Raw genomic sequence first — 16,704 nt, 5'->3', positions numbered from 1 at the left:
CCTTCCCCAAAGGTGAGATATTGATGTGGTTGATGTGGAGTCAGTTTCTATTTTTGTTCCAGAAACTCCGAGGAGAGATACCAAAAGGGAAGCCCTAGTCTGAAACAATTGCTACTTTTTCATCCTAACTAACAGTGAGGTAGGGGTGGGTGGGAATTGCTGTATCTCTGGAACTCCTTGTTTCAAACTGATGGGAACATGTGACATTTTGTTATGCTCTCCAATACTAATCAACTAGGGCACGCTATATATACATATAAGCCTTACAAAGAAGCATCTCCTTGGCTGCACTAGCTAACCTTCTGCCAAATCTTCAAGAGAAGCTGTTCAGAGCACAGCTGGTGAAGAGGCTACAAATTTGTATTTTCAGGCCTTGGGAAAGGACAATAGGTTCTGTGCTAACAATCACTTCCTTATTATTAACAACCCTCTCCTTTTGGTAAGTGCTCTGGCCTTTGTGCAGTATTTTATGTTTAATGCTTCAACAAAGGTTTGGTACATGTATTGGGTTTGGTTGCATTTGCATTATTATATTAGCTCTTGCTCTGTAAACATGAAACATTCCCCAATGCTTCTAACAACCTTACACACACACACACACACACACACACACACACACATTCCCCAATGTGTCTAACAACCATATATATGTACATACAGGTGAAACTCAAAAAATTAGAATATCATGCAAAAGTTCATTTATTTCAGTAATGCAACTTAAAAGGTGAAACTAATATATGAGATAAGACTCATTACATGCAAAGCAAGATAGTTCAAGCCGTGATTTGTCGTAATTGTGATGACTATGGCTTACAGCTCATGAAAACCCCAAATCCACCATCTCAGAAAATTAGAATATTACATGCAATCAATAAAACAAGGATTGTACATAGAACAATATCGGACCTCTGAAAAGCATAAGCATGCATATGTACTCAGTACTTGGTTTGGGCCCCTTTTGCAGCAATTACTGCCTCAATGCTGCGTGGCATGGAAGCTATCAGCCTGTGGCACTGCTGAGGTGTTATGGAAGACCAGGATGCTTCAATAGTGGCCTTCAGCTCTTCTGCATTGTTCAGTCTCATGTCTCTCATCTTTCTCTTGGCAATGCCCAACAACTTTTGCCAAAAGCACCAAAAACTGGTTCAATGACCGTGGGATTACTGTGCTTGTTTGGCCTCTCCATGCTACCTCCATACTCTGGGTCCTTGGTTTCCAAATGAGATGCAAAAGTTGCTCTCATCAGAAAAGAGGACTTTCGACCACTGTGTTTCATTAAGACCAGGGTCAACGCAGCCGTCTACCAGGAGATTTTTGAGCACTTCATGCTTCCTTCTGCAGACGAGCTTTATGGGGATGCTGACTTCATTTTCCAGCAGGACCTGGCACCTGCCCACACTGCCAAAAGCACCAAAACCTGGTTCAATGACTGTGGGATTACTGTGCTTGATTGGCCAGCAAGCTCGCCTGAACCCCATAGAGAATCATAATTATGACAAATCACGGCTTGAACTATCTTGCTTTGCATGTAATGAGTCTTATCTCATATATTAGTTTCACCTTTTAAGTTGTATTACTGAAATAAATGAATCTTTGCACGATATTCTAATTTTTTGAGTTTCACCTGTATATATAATACACATAGACATTCCCCAATGCTTCTAACAACCATATATATATATGCCCCCTTTAGCAAAGGGGGAAAAAGTCATGATATGTCATGTGATGCTGCCATGACAATGCGAGTTTGACACCCTTACTCTATTGCTATCTCAAGAACTTTATGTTACTCTGGCTATGTGTATAAAACACACTAGACATTTTGGCCTAGTATTTTGCATGGACATGGGTAAGAGACCATATTAGGAACTACCTTGTAGTAATAAAGGTAGCTAAGCTCTAGCTGGTACACTACTTTTAGTGCATCCACCAATAATTGTACAAATCCCTGTTTAGGGTGACACAGTCAAGGTTGGGTAGGGGCAGCCCAGTGGTGGGTTCCTGCTGGATCGCACCGGATCGCGCGCGCTCCCTTTCAGCGCTCCACCTGGCTTGCGCGCTCCCTTTCAGCGCTCCACCTGGCTTGCGCGCTCCCTTTCAGCGCTCCACCTGGCTCTCGCGCTCCCTTCCGGCGCTGAAACCGGAAGTACAGTCTTGCCCCGCCCCTGGCGAAGCAACGACGCCTGCCTGCGCTCCACCAGCTCGGCTGGGAACGGAGATGTTTCCTCAGCGGAGCGCCTGAAAAGACTTTTCAGGCGCTCCGCTCCGCTGAGGAAACATCTCCGTTCCCAGCCGAGCTGGTGGAGCGCAGACAGGCATCGTTGCTTCGCCAGGGCCGGGCAAAACTGTACTTCCGGTTTCAGCGCCGGAAGGGAGCGCAAGAGCCAGGTGGAGCGCTGAAAGGGAGCGCGCAAGCCAGGTGGAGCGCTGAAAGGGAGCGCGCAAGCCAGGTGGAGCGCTGAAAGGGAGCGCGCAAGCCAGGTGGAGCGCTGAAAGGGAGCGCGCGCGATCCGGTGCGATCCGGGAGGAACCCACCACTGGGGCAGCCACTGGATCATCTGCAAAGCTGCTGTAAGGATGATTCTGGCTATCAGGTGGATAAACTGGATTGGATCATTTGTGGTTTGTGCCTGACAAAGTCACCTATAGTTGGTCCATGCAGTATGGAAGGTAATGATGGTATCAGTGGCCTTGAAGGTGCATTTTTTCCTCAAGAAGCCATTCTTAGGCCCATTTCTTTTAGACAACTATGGTTGCGTCTCCAACCTTCCCTTTTTAATCTGCAGTTAAGGAGATCTCTGGAAAAAGAGGATTCTCTAGACATGTTTCTGTTGGGGATCAGGCTAGGATTTAGTAGGGAAGGCAGCCTTGATCATACTTGTTGATGATAGAATGATGCACCCATTCTTATGCTCCTGGATCTTTACTGGCCTTTGATACTGTCAAACATGGTATCTTTCTGGACTGTCTCCAGGGCTAGGAATTGGTGACACTATAGTATACCAGTTCTCTATTTTTCCTTTGCAGTTGGTTGCAGTCAATACTTGAATGGAGAGGAGAGATTGTTTTCTAGGCCTCTCCTGTGTGGGATGCTGCAGTGATCAATCATCTCTCCTTTCCTATTTAACATCTACAGTATATAAAACTGCTGTGTGAAGTCATCCACCAGTTTTCAGTCAGGAATCATCAGGATGCTTGAATGTAACTTTTATTAAGAATTTGGATTACAGTAGTAAAAAAAATAATACAAACTAAACAGGGAAAGAAAATAGGAAAAAAGAATGAAAAGTGCAGGAAAAAAGAAACAGAAAAAGTAAAGAAATAATATAATAAAGAAAAAGAAATACTATATACTGTATATAGAAGCTATTTCCAGCCTTCATCAATTTAGTAACTTTTCACCCCCTATAAGGTCATATCCCATATTCCATGTCGTATCTATACACAAATCCATAAAACATCAAATTTTCAATTCTTGTGTCAGCAAAAAGTCCACGAAGGATTGCTAGAACTTTGGGGGGAAAGGCTTATTTTAACCTTAATCAAATAAATCAATTTCATATTCTTTCCTTTTACTTCTAATAGTTTTAATATTTAATTCAATCAAATATTGTCAAAGGTTTTTATTTTTTCTTCAATTCTTTATCCCATCACATAGATTTCATCAAGGCCTCTTTTGTAGATTCAATTAAAATGTTTTCTGAATCACTGAAACTTCTTCAACACTCTACTGGATATACAAAAGAAACTGCCTGAATTTTTAAGTTTTAAAAATTAAAAGGAAAATACAAATGCTACATTTTTATCACAGAGATGTTTTTGTTTTGCCGTACCTGCCCTGAATCATCCCAAATATCATCAGTATGTTGATAAAACCCAAGAACAGGTTGCCTTCACTTACCCAGAGTACCACAATTGGCACTGGCAACATGGAGATGTTGTAATGGCCATAAGTTCAAGCACCAGTCATAAGCTTACTTTTTTAGTGCCATTCTAAGTCTGAATGGACATTGAACAAGGCAGTCATCAACCAAGGACTACATGTATATAAAGTATGCCTGTACAAATGCCTGGACACTGCAGTTCTGGAGAACTCCTGTCTCTACTCCTGAATGGGATTGCACTTTCTTACTCAAGTATACAGGTTTTCTTGGGCTCTTGGTTCTTACTAGAAGAGTATGGGGCTATCCTTGAAGATAACTTGGAGTCTTCAACTAGTCCACAATACAGGGGGCAAAAGAAGTAATAGGCTTTCGTTGGCATAGCCTTCATGGCCCCTTGCTACATGGGCCATCCGGGCTGCCAATATGCTTCTGGGTGCGATTCAAAGTGTTATTCATAACACAGGACCCAGATATTTAAAGGACTTCCGTGGTTTTTGTCTGCCTGGTATGATTTGGCAGAACGGGTCCCCCTCAACTGAAGCTTGATGATAGGTAGAGAGAATTAGCGATGGGTACATGGATCATGAAAAGAATGTAGGACAGATAATTCTTTGAGTAGATCTTGGGAATAAAAAGCTAGAAGTGAAAGAAATTAGAGTGCAGGTTGAATGATTTCAGGAAAGTCAAGAAAAAAATTAGAAGCCAGAATATCTCAATAGACTGAATGAAAAATAAAGAAATAAAGATAAAGAAAGAGGATGGGAAACAGAGTGAAAAGAATATTGAATGGGGAACAAACATTTTCACTTCCAACATTTATCTATCTATCCATTCATTCATTTATATACACTCAGTAATTCTGATATCTTTTCTGTGTTTAGCATAACATGAGTATTTAAAAGGCTGTAAGAGTAAGGAAGGAGGGAGGGAGGGAGGGAAGGAAGGAAGGAAGGAAGGGGGGAGGGAGGACTCCCAATGCTTTCTCTCTTCTTTATTATGTACTTAAGTAATAACAGCTATTATGGAGGTCAACAGTTTATCCCACAAAGCTGTGTAATACCCCCCAAAGAACCTTTGATAGTATGGCTGTACAGTAACATGCTCAGATACACCACCTTTCTATTTCATACTTCTCTTTCAATTAGGCCAATATATTATTATACTTTTTAAACTGCACACGTTTCATTTGCACGTGCCTATTCAGAAATAAAAGAGGCTATCTGAAAATAAATGAAATGACAAAAAGATCAAATCAGTAATTTCTTTTTTAAAAATATGTCCAAATCAGACCCGGTTTCTTAGAAATACTTATTGAATGTTTACCGATATGCTTTCAAAAAAGTAGCTAGGGAAAATATTAGTGCAATATTTTCCCTATATTGCACTAATATTGGTGCATTAATTGCACACACACACACACAAACAGTTACTATTATCATGACTGAGTGAAATCGGTTCAGACGGACCCAAAAACATTAGAAGCAGAGCGGCCAGCCCTCCTTTCCAATAACGCCGTTTTCCAGATGCTGGAAAGATCGGAGCCCATTCAGCTTCGCCCTTTGCCCCGAACGAAGAGAAAAAGAACGCTCAGTTGTCTCGAATGATTCCACTCCTCCATCGCTCTGCACCGAATACCGTGAGGAAAGTTCGGCCTTAACTTCTGAAACGGAACTTTCCCTCCTTCTTAACAGTTAGGCTTCTTCTTCTTTTTTTTATAGCTCGGAGACACGGACGTCCTTTCATCGAGGAGACTCCCAGAGGCAGAGCGGCTGCCACGAGTAAAAATGTCAACGGGGAAAAAAAAAAAAAACCACCAAAAAATCGGCACCAAGAGCATTTCCTCGGGCGTGATGATCTGTATTTTGCGTAGCTCTCTGGTTTTGTTTTGTTTTTCCCTCCCTCCCGCATGCGCGGGAGTTGGTCTCAGAGGGGGAAGCATCCGCGTGGGATGCGGGGCGTGGTTTCGTCCCCGGGCGGGAGCCGCTGTTGGCTAGTGGCCGCGCGCTTCCTCGGAGGGGGCGGGGCGGAGTCCGTGAGATGAGGCTGCGGGCCGGGCGGGAGAGCGGGCGCCATGGCATCGCTGTTTCCGGCTAAAGGCTTACGGAGAGCGGGCAGAGGAGACGACTGCAGCTCGGGAGAAGAGGAGAGGGCGGCCGCGGCCGTGGTGGTGGTGGGAGGGCTGGGGGAGTCTCCAGGCCCCGGTTCCGATTCGGACAGCCGCTCCTCCTCCCCGCTGAACTGCCTGACCGAGCAGTTCGAGAGGGCGGTGCAGCGCGTCCCGGCGCTGGTGGCCGCCGCCGGCAAGGATCAGCTCCTCTACTTGTACGCGCGCTATAAGCAGGTGAGGCTGCCGCGCCGGGGTCCCAAGGCACGAACAGTTTGGGTTGGACCAGGAAGGGGCCGCTTTTGTTTGCCCCCCTTTTAAAGGTAGACTGCTCCTGAAGGTGGAGGAAGTCCTATCTGGCACTCTCTATCTGGCTGGTGGAGGCTGTGTGTTATTGTGTGTGAGATTCACTGGCTTCGAGTGAGTCCCCTGCAGTTGTTTTACAAGGCTTTTCGGAAGGGACTGAGAGGGAGGGTCTGCCCAAGGTCATCCAGCTGGCTGGCTTCAGGTCCAACCAAAGTGGATCTCACGAGCTAGCCAGCCTGATGCCTTCACCGCGCACAAAGCTGGTTTTCGCTCAGGTTTGAAGGGTGTGTGGATAACTTCTCGGTGGTTAGGACCAACAGCAGGCTGGTTCTACGGAGCCAGTGTTTACATTCTTAAGACACCAAAAACCTGTTGCCATAACACGGAATTTGTCGTTTCTGTATGTCGGATATGAGGAACCCAAGACTCTTTGCCGAATGTAGGTATCTGGTTAATTATGGCTTACTCAATACCTATATGGCTTTGCACAATTTAAGATGATCTATGACTGAGTGTATTGAGCAAGCAAAACACCTACGTCTAGGAACCAAGGGTTGGAGCAGGAGGAGGTAGGGAACTGGATATGTATCTGCTTCAGCATATCTATTTAATAGAGTCAAAAGGAGAGTGTGGGCAGGGTCTTCTACTACTCCCTAGGGAAAAAGATTTTCAGGGTTTTTATTGAACATAGCTAGAATAGAACTTTTTGAAAGGGCAAAATCACATGCACCAAAGTTGCAAATAGTGTTCTAATGCCTCTTGACAGTGGTTCACCAGCAGACTGGTTTCTCTTAAAAGTCTCCCTTCCTTAATAGAAATACATTACAGTACCTGCTTCACCAAATAGTTTAGTAACCACATTGTCAAAACACCAGGAACATCTTGTTTGGCAACTGCATTGACAAACAACGAGGATGCCACTGACTCATGAATTATTTATGATTGAAGTGTAGTTTTGCATCCCAAGGTTTGTGTACATCACTTGCTAAATGTTGCTTTAATTGGCTCCATTAATATGTGAAACTATAAACTATGGTTTGTAAAAACACGGGGATTGATTTAGCTCACCGTACCACTTCAAATCACAATCTCTTTTCAGTTTTGAACATATTGAACATGTGGTATATACGCAAGCTAGAGGTATTGAAATTTAGAACCTATATAATTTAAAGACTTACCTTTTTTGAAATCTGGATGGCATTTTATTTTATCTACTAGCAACACACAATCCTCTTTCCCTCTCCCCATGTTCTTACTGGTAGCCCTTAAAGTTAATTCAGATTTATAGTCCTTCATTGAAAATTCTGCTTATTTATAATTCCATGCACTCTGTAAATCTTTAAACAGTTAAGACTCTACTATTTTCCCCAGCACTTGCGTCAGAATGAGTAGAGTTCCAAGTTGGTGAATCAAATATATTTTAGCCTGGATGAACACGTAATTGTTTTAGTATACCATCCAGAATCTCATTGTTTGAGTTAGCCAGCCACCTAAATGTTATAAATGAAGACATAAATTCTCAGAGGCTGGAGCGGGCCAGCTCTTATACATATGTTTTCATTGTTCAAGGCATTTTTCAGTATTTCATTTCCAGCTGAAAGTGCAAAAAGATTTCAATAGGCTGAAAACTGTGGTAACGTACTGAATCTTGGATGTACCATTTCATCTGAGTAAATTATCAGTGGGAATTGAAATTATGTACACATTTCTTAATTTCAAAGGAGCATTCTAAATATGCATGCTTTGATCATATAGAATCTGCCTGTCAGGAGAGGATTTAACAGAATAACAATTGGAAGACACCTTGGAGGTGTCAAATATCTGTCTGGTCTCTTCTTAAAAGCCTCCATTAATGGAGCAGCCACAACTTCTGAAGGCAAGCTGTTCCACTGGTTGATTGCTCTTACCATTAGAAAAATTCTCCTTAGTTCTAGGTTGCTTCTGTCCTTGATTAATTTCCATCCATTGTTTCTTGTCTTGCCTTCTGGTACTTAGGAAAATAGGTTGGCCCCACTCTTTTTATAAAGTAAATATAAGATATTTATATTTATATCAAATATAAAGTAAGGCAAGAAACATTACTGAAACGTCTTTGCAAAGTTTAAGGGATATAGACTAGACAACAAACAGACTCAGTGCCTCCTTTATATATTATATATTATATATATATTGTTTTGTGCTGTATGTCTTACCGTACTGCTACCTACCCAGATTCTGCTAGGACTGGGATGAGATATAAATATTGAAAAATAAATCACATTGACATAAAAAGATGGGTTGGAGACTGGGTAGAAGTTGTCAAACACAGCTTTGTCCAGGAGTTGCCTCTTTAAGAGGGAGCTCCCTTCCAAACAGACAGCATTACTCCACCTTTCAAAGATGCATTGATTATTTCCTGGAGACTGCTATCCCCACCCCATCTAGTCACCTGAAAAATCCTTGATGATGTTTATCCAAGGTCTAGGATAAACAGGTAAATAGCTGAAACTACAAATAACTTTTAAGTGTAGCTACTCAGGTTCCTCAAAAGAAGCTATGATTTTATCACCATGGACTCCATCCGTTTGACATAAAGCTCAGTCTGGATCTGAACAACTTTATTTGAGAGGAAACTCTCAAACTCCTACAGGCATTATATTCTACTCATCTCCCCAAAAAGAGTCTGGGGAACACAAGCAGGGTTGATGTGTTAGGTGTAATAAATATGGAGGAAAATGTCATTTTTTCATTTAGCTGTTTTATGTCATAAAACCTCTGTGCCTAGTATTCAGGTGTATGAGGTTGCTATTAATAGAAAAGTTTTAGCGGTAAGATTTAGCTTCTGCTCATGTGAAACTTTATGCAGTCATCTTCAACTTGTGACAAGTAATTTGTGGTGATTCTAAGCCAGGGATCCCCAACCTCTGGTCTGTGGACCAGCACCGGGCTGCAGCATGCCAGCAACAGGGCTGCACAAACAAGTGAAGCCCCATTCCCTGGATGCAGGGATCCCCATCCCCGGGATGCAGACAAGCACGCATGTCCCTTCCAGTCTGTGGAAAAACCTTTTCTCAATGGAATCGGTCCCTGGTGCCCAAAAGGTTGGGATCACTATTCTAAGCTATGTAGAATACTTACCAGTATTCAGATGTTGTGACTCGATCTCTCTCAGTATAATCAGTAGTGGAAAAATTATAGAAAATCAAAATAATGGAAGGGGTTCTAAACTATTTCGTTTATTAATCTAGGAAAAGAATACAATGATCATTGGACTCCCAGCAAGCAAAGCTAAGAGCCCCGATATTGTATTCATGTGGATCTTATATAGGTTACAGCAGATTCTAAGAATCATAGGCTAATTGGATTATTAGTTTATAATTATCTAAATAAGGAACTGGGGCAGGGGCTCTTAAACCTTTTATTGCACCTCTCTTTAATGGAATTTTATTGCACATACCTCTCCCAAAAATCCAAACACCAAAATGAACCCTGGCAAAAATACAGTGGAACTTTGATTTCTTATTTTCTATGTTTTTATTAAAAATAAGGTTTGTTTCTTGTCTACTGCCATATTACTCACTTGAAACTATTATTTTAGGAAAGGTGGATTTACAGTATCGTAACAATATACAATTAAAAAGTTCTTCGCACCTTCCTGAACTCTTGTTTGCACCTCTCCATGGGGGGTACATCTCACATTTTGGGAAACCCTGAACTAGGGATGACACATATTGTAGGTGGGGTTGCCCGCTTGCCAGAAGCAAGAGATCACACTTAACAAAGACACGGTCACCAAGTAAATTACTCTTCCTCTGCACTGTGACAATGTGACTCTTCTTATTATCATCCTTTTGAGTTTATTATCTTCCCTTTGAATAAATCAGCATAGCCCAAGGACATCTAGTATCAAAGCTTCCTTTAGATACGAGGAGGATGTTAAATAATAAAGTACATTGGTCTTGTCAGATGTGTAAAGTGTGTAAGGCAGTTTTACCTTTACCTTGTTTATACATGAGGTAAGAAGAACACTATGTTGCAAATTAAGCAATTCTATATGGTGTTGCCAAATAAACACAGCATTCAGAGTTCCAGCTCATTTGGTGTGCACTTTTAGATTCACCAAGTTTTGTTATGTAATGCTTAACAGTTTAGAACTCTGTGAATCTTTTGTGCATAGATTCATTAAAGCAGGGGTGTCCAAACTTGGGAACTTTAAGACTTGCGGACTTCAACTCCCAGAATTCCCCAGCCAGCATGGCTGGCTGGGGAATTCTGGGAGTTGAAGTCCACAAGTCTTAAAGTTCCCAAGTTTGGACACCCCTGCATTAAAGGAACTTTGGTATTCACAGGCAGGATCTTGCTGAGTAGAAATAAATGGGGAGAAGCTTTGTTTTCACGGTCATTGTGTCCAGCTGTGAATTTTCAGACATCTGATCAGGACCATGATTGACTTTATGGGTTTGATTTGTGTTTTTTTTTTAAAGCAATTCTTACGTTTTTAGGGCAAAAGAAAAGTCTTATTTTTGTTGTCAGATAAATCATATCAACTACCGTAACAATATTTATTGTTTTAACATTCAGCATGTACTCTAATGTTATCCCCTTATTGTCTTTCCTTTAGGTCAAATGTGGTCACTGCAACATTCCCAAACCTGGATTTTTTGATTTTGAAGGCAAGCAGAAATGGTATGTGAAATTAGATAACGGTTTCTCCATATTTCTGGGTTTTTCCTCCCATTCCTAAAATTTTCCACACCTGGCAAATATATGCTAGTCACATAAATGTAATATTTTTCTCTATCCATATTAATGAATGGCAGGAAGAATATCAGATATTGATTCACATCTCTGTAGTGGCAAACTATAATAGCAATAGCACTTAGACTTATATACCGCTTCACAGTGCTTTACAGCCCTCCCTAAGCAGTTTACAGAGTCAGCCTATTGCCCCCAACAATCTGGGTCCTCATTTTACTGATCTCAGAAGGCTGGAAGACTGAGTGCTTCCCTGTTATGACCAAATTCCTGGTCTGTGGGCAGAGTTAGCCTGCAATACTGCATTCTAACCACCATGGCTCAGTAATAACAAATGGACAAATAGTAACAAATAATAACAAGCAGTAATAGCAAATGAACAAAGGTAATAACAAATGGAAGAGAGAAATTAGTCCTGAAGATTAATCATGGCAAGATATATTAGATGTGCCAACCATTCACCTAGTCTGCTGATTTTTCAAAAACCTGGCTGAATAGGAAGGATAGCATCCTTGAAGAGTCATGTCATGTTTGGCCTGATTGTTTCTCAGAGAAGGAGACATCAGGGATGAGAACGAGAATCAGATTGCATTTTATGATCAAAGACTTGGATCAGATAATGGAATCGACCCCTTTGATATCTTCACATTTTGCAGCACCAGTCTGACTGATCCACAATACCTCTAAGTTCTAAGTGTCACCGTTATCAATTGGAGAAACAGAAAGTTGAAAGGTTGGAGACCAACAGCTCATAGGGTTGGGCTTCCTGGGAAAAATGACCTATTTGGGAATCAAAAACCACAGTGACAACTAGCTGAGCATAGAAAGGTGTTATGGCCCAGCAGGAGCCGTTGGAGCTGCCACCTGAGTCCGACAGGGAGGGTCCCTATGAGTCGGCTCTGGAGGATGTGGAGGACCCTGGACAGGGTTCCGACTCCGAGCAGGGATCAGAGAGGCTGGTTGGCCACCAGGAGGTGCCTGAGGCTTGGAGCAGTGGGGAGGAGACAAGGGAGGGTGAGTCAGACGTCAGCAGTGAGTTGTTGTTGGATGCTCGTCACCGAAGGGCTAATAGGCGTCAGGGACAGTTGCGCAGTTACAGGAGGTAATTGCACTCGGCTGATGGTAATTAGACTCCTCCAGACTATAAAAGGACTGCCTGTCCACACGCCCTTTTGCAGAAGTCAACGCATCCATTATTGTTGGAGAACAGTATTGTGGCTGTGCAGGCTGGATTGCTGCTGAAGCTTATCTGTGTTGGATTACTGCCAAGGACCTGTCTGTCTGTAAATAAATTCTGTACCTTATCTTTGGCTTGGAGTGTGTGTTGGTGGGGGACGAGGGGGGTCAGAACAGAAAGAGCTGGCTTCTGGAAGCATTATACGGCAGTGTCCGAGATTGATACAACTATCAAAACCAACTTTTTGTTTTTTGCAATCTAAATATAACACAAACATCACAATTTACCCTAAGGATAACACTCCTCTCCATCAGAGGTGTTTCAGAGTCTGTCAACAGGCTATTCCAGCCATTTGGTATAACTGTAGTGCCCAGACAAAATACTGGAAATACAAGAATCATTACCAAAAGAAGACAAAACTGGATAATAACATGCAAAGACTGAACATCAGTACATGGAACAAACAAGCAAAATATTAGCAGAATGTATCCATGAACACCAACTAGTAGTCAAAAGACACAGTGCTACACTCTTAATTTCTATCCACAATCGAGGGCATAGCTTCAACTAGGAAACTCATTTTACAGTGAACAGACCAGAAAATGCAGGAGAACTTTAGAAACATGACACGATCAAAAGTATGTAGTCTTATACCCTATCTATTTTTTTAAAAAAATTATACAAATTATCTGCATTTGGTTATAACTCGATGGATACAGGTAGCCCCCAACTGATTGCTATCAGCCTGAAGTTACAGCTGTTGCAGTGCCTTTGCACTAATTTGATCATAATTTGGGTGCTTGGCAGCACACATACCCTTACAACTGCAAATGTGCTGCAACTCCTTCCCACCCACCCTGTCTCTCCTTCCACCTCAGCCACTCTCTTAGCCAACCACTACATGCAAAGCTGCTACAGCCCTGGAGATCTTAGCCTGTTCCCTGGCTATTTTTGTTAACCCATCTTGCACAGGAGGCCCTGGCCTTCTCTTTGCCCCACTCTGCCTGGCTTCACTTACATATACTTTTTTCTGCAGCTTCAGAACAATAATCTTTATTAGCTTCCTGGCCAGAAAAGAGCCTTTTAGCCTTCAGAATGATCATCTTTGCTAGTAGGGTGGACAGAGGGCCTAGAAGTGTGATGGGATGGGGAGAAGGCCCATGCCTCTCAGTCATGGTGGGCAGGGAGAAGATTCAGCCTCCTGGGTTGTGACAGGATTCTCCATGCCAGTGAGTACCAGGTCTCCAGGGCCTTTTCCACCATCTGAGACACACACACACACAATTGCTCAATAATCCATATGAATGCTTAATGAACACAACTGGGAGAGTTGGGAATGTAGTTGATGAGCGAAGCCAACATGTGGCTATATCATTTAATGACTGAGATTCTAATTTCAATTGTGGTAGTTAGTCGAGGACTACCTGTAACTTCTACCCACATAACTTTTTCACTCTAGTATTGTTCCGTCCCGTAATTCTAATGAATATGCAGACACAGGCTTGGCTGTCTGCCATGACTAATTACTGAGATAAAACCACCCCTTGGCTAGAACGCTATCTTCAAGAAACCAAGATTAGACTTACTGAATGCTTTCTCAACGGCTAGTAAAGTGGACTGTTGTTTCCTGCAAAGATTCCCCTCCCGTCACTCCACCTATAAGCTCTTTGGGAGGGGCCACAACAGTAGCCACCTGTCCCTATTTCCTTCTATGACGTCTTCTCCACAGCTGCTCCCTTCTCTTCTCAGCTCTACGCACATGCACATCAGGGACAACCTCCCTCTGTTCCTTCTCACTGCTCCCTGACTCAGATGCCACCTGGTGGTCAACAGGCCTCTCTAGTCCCTGCTCTGACTCCAAACACCCTCCAGAGTCTTCTTCATCCTGCAGAGCAGTCCTACAATGGTCATTGCTGTCAGAGTTCACCAACAGCTCAGCTGGCCGCTGCTGGGCCACAACAAGCATAAATATAATTATTAGAATAATGACAGTAATTAGTTTATTTCATAGGAACAGCAGCAGTTTCAATTAGCTTGCCTCTCTTTTGCTTACTTAGTATTTATTATTTGTAATCAATATATTTGGTCAGTTGGCTCTGTGTTTGCTTAAAGTATGATTATTACTAAAGTAGATACTGTTTTAATATTGAAATATTATGATTGCTGTCCAGAATTACATTTTATGTCTAATGTAAAGAGCAACTTTTTTTTTAAAGGCTCAATTATATTGATATCTGCGATTCAACTAAACTACGTTTATTTTCTCCTGAACTGAAAGAAAAACTTACAATATTTGCCCGTCATTTGGAAAATTGTGACATTGTACTATATTTTTATATCAGTTCTTTCATAAATCTGTGTTACAGTGTAGTTTGAGAGTTTATTGGGGAGGAGAGGAAGCTCCTTTTAGGAAAAAATCAGAACAGGATGGTCTGTGCATCAGACTAATAGTGTTTATTACAAGACAGGCTTAGACTGAAATCTAAATCTAAATGGTTATTTAGAACTGCCTAGATTTTACATGCGTATATATAGACAATATATATAGACACACACACACACACGCTAACTTCTACTAAATAATGATTCTTCTACTATGTATGTCTTAGGGAAGCTTGGAAAGCATTGGGTGACACAAGTCTTGAGCAGGCAATGCGGGAGTACATTGATGCTGTGAAAAAATTGGATCCTACATGGAATCCACAGGTATGTCAAACAAGTTACTAATATCAATGATGAGGAATCTGTAGCCTCCAGAGGATTTTTGATTATATCTTTTATTATTCCTTACTGTTAGGCATGTTGGACGGGCTAAAAGTGATATCAAAAAAGCATAGTCATCCTTCACTTGATGTGTATGAATAAACATATGGGGGTTTCTTAGTTTTGTAAGTCAATGGACTTTGTGATATTTTAAATAAATGGATTACTTCTTTAACCTATATATAATGTTAGGTTGCTATTGTTTCTCCAGAGTGTTAGGCTTTGTTAATACACACCAAACCAGCTAGTCGTATATTGTGATGTATCAAATGTTCAATGGGTGCCTTATTTTTGTTACTTTAAAAACGGAACGGGATTTTATTGCACCAGAAGATTGCAATATAGACATTTTTGTTTGACAGATTGCAGCTTGAGAATTCTTGGTCTCACAATCACTAGCTTAAGGCTAGCTGAAGAGTTATAGCCTTGGAAGTTAGGTAGTTAAGAAGTAAACATTAATTAGTTCTGATGAGTAATTCCTTGGAGGAATATTTTTATTTAGTGGTTGAATTTTAAAAGTTTATTTCCTTCAGGTACAGTGCTCAATCCCAACTTTTTCCTTTCATACTGCTAGAATTGAGGAGACCCTTGTGTTCTGCCTTGTTTGATTGCAGAGGGAAATGCAAACCTACTAACTGTCTTAAGACCATATATTTCATATTGTCCGTCTTAGGATTTTCTAACAATTATAGCAATATTACACTGTAAATTAAATTGACAATTTTATATTTCTCCCTATTCAAATTGAATATGAAGAACCCTTCAAAGCGTTTGAATTAAAACATGCAACCAGGTGTTATTTCTTTTTGATTCATCTCTCTTTATGTCTTAATTAAGAGATCAAAGTCCTTCAGTTTGGAGGTGCGTTTATCACAGATAAAATATAGGAAGTCACTCCCGAAGGGGTAGAGGAAGCATAATTATGCATAACTTCTTTCACCAGCAGGAAAAAAGCCCAGAATATTACTTCAAGTCCCTTTTCATCTGCCCAAAGAAATTTCTCCTTCCCCTGCCTTTGGAAAAGTAAAATAGTAGAAAAAGTAGAATAGGAAATTGTGGTTGCGGGCACATTTGAATATGGGGTGGGGGTGGGGAACTGCTTGAGATAATTTGTGCCATTTTGTTGTAATTTGGGCAATAAGTTTGCATATTAACTTGTTCCAGGAAATTCGGAATACTACAATCTGCACTATACAGTATTTAATCATCCTATTAAATTGTTAGTTGTTGCAAATTAAACTGTTATTAGTTAGCCTAATATCCCTTTGCGACATTTCCCGAAGTTACAAATGAAATAATTTTAAAATGGTATCTGTCTTAAGATTTATAGTTCAATGTTGACAGCAGTGAGTGTAGCTAATGGAACTTGGTAACCAGAGGCTTTTAAATGATTTTTCAACATGTTATTGTAGCTAGTCCATGCAGTTGCCACAAGAGGGAGCTCTGATGCTAATAGTGAATGAAAGTTAATGTATAGGGTAATATGGTGGCTTTTTTATAGCAAAGTACTAAATCAGGCTGCTGAAAGCTTATATGGCCAACTAAATTATATAAATGGAATATTATTTCTTTTCTTTTATTAATCCTTCTATTGAGAATATAACTGCTCTTTTAATCAGATCAAAGATCTTTCTAGTTCAGAGTCTGATTTCCAAAGCATCTCCTGGAAGCTCATAAAAAGCTGTGAAAATTGTAGCCTTTTCTTATGTAGCCTTGTTGATATACATTGTTTCATT

The 16,704-nt window shown here is 41.1% G+C and overlaps 1 protein-coding gene across 2 annotated transcripts in view; it reads left to right on the top strand.

Moving 5' to 3' along the window:
• Window positions 1-5,907: 5,907 nt before the first annotated feature.
• Window positions 5,908-16,704, top strand: part of ACBD6 (acyl-CoA binding domain containing 6) — a 125,025-nt gene continuing 114,228 nt past the window's right edge. For both annotated transcript variants that reach the window (XM_081947381.1, XM_081947382.1), the window contains exons 1-3: window positions 5,908-6,225; window positions 10,895-10,959; window positions 14,815-14,911. In XM_081947381.1, coding sequence (XP_081803507.1) covers window positions 5,956-6,225; window positions 10,895-10,959; window positions 14,815-14,911 — 432 coding nt within the window. In that variant the 5' untranslated portion in view covers window positions 5,908-5,955. The remainder of the gene's footprint in view (window positions 6,226-10,894; window positions 10,960-14,814; window positions 14,912-16,704) is intronic.

The sequence above is a fragment of the Natrix helvetica genome (assembly GCF_964273705.1).
Source record: "Natrix helvetica genome assembly, chromosome: 3".
In the NCBI taxonomy this organism is placed as follows: Eukaryota; Metazoa; Chordata; class Lepidosauria; order Squamata; family Natricidae; genus Natrix; species Natrix helvetica.
Note: the sequence above shows the minus strand (reverse complement) of the source record. Positions and strands in the feature narration are given on the sequence as shown.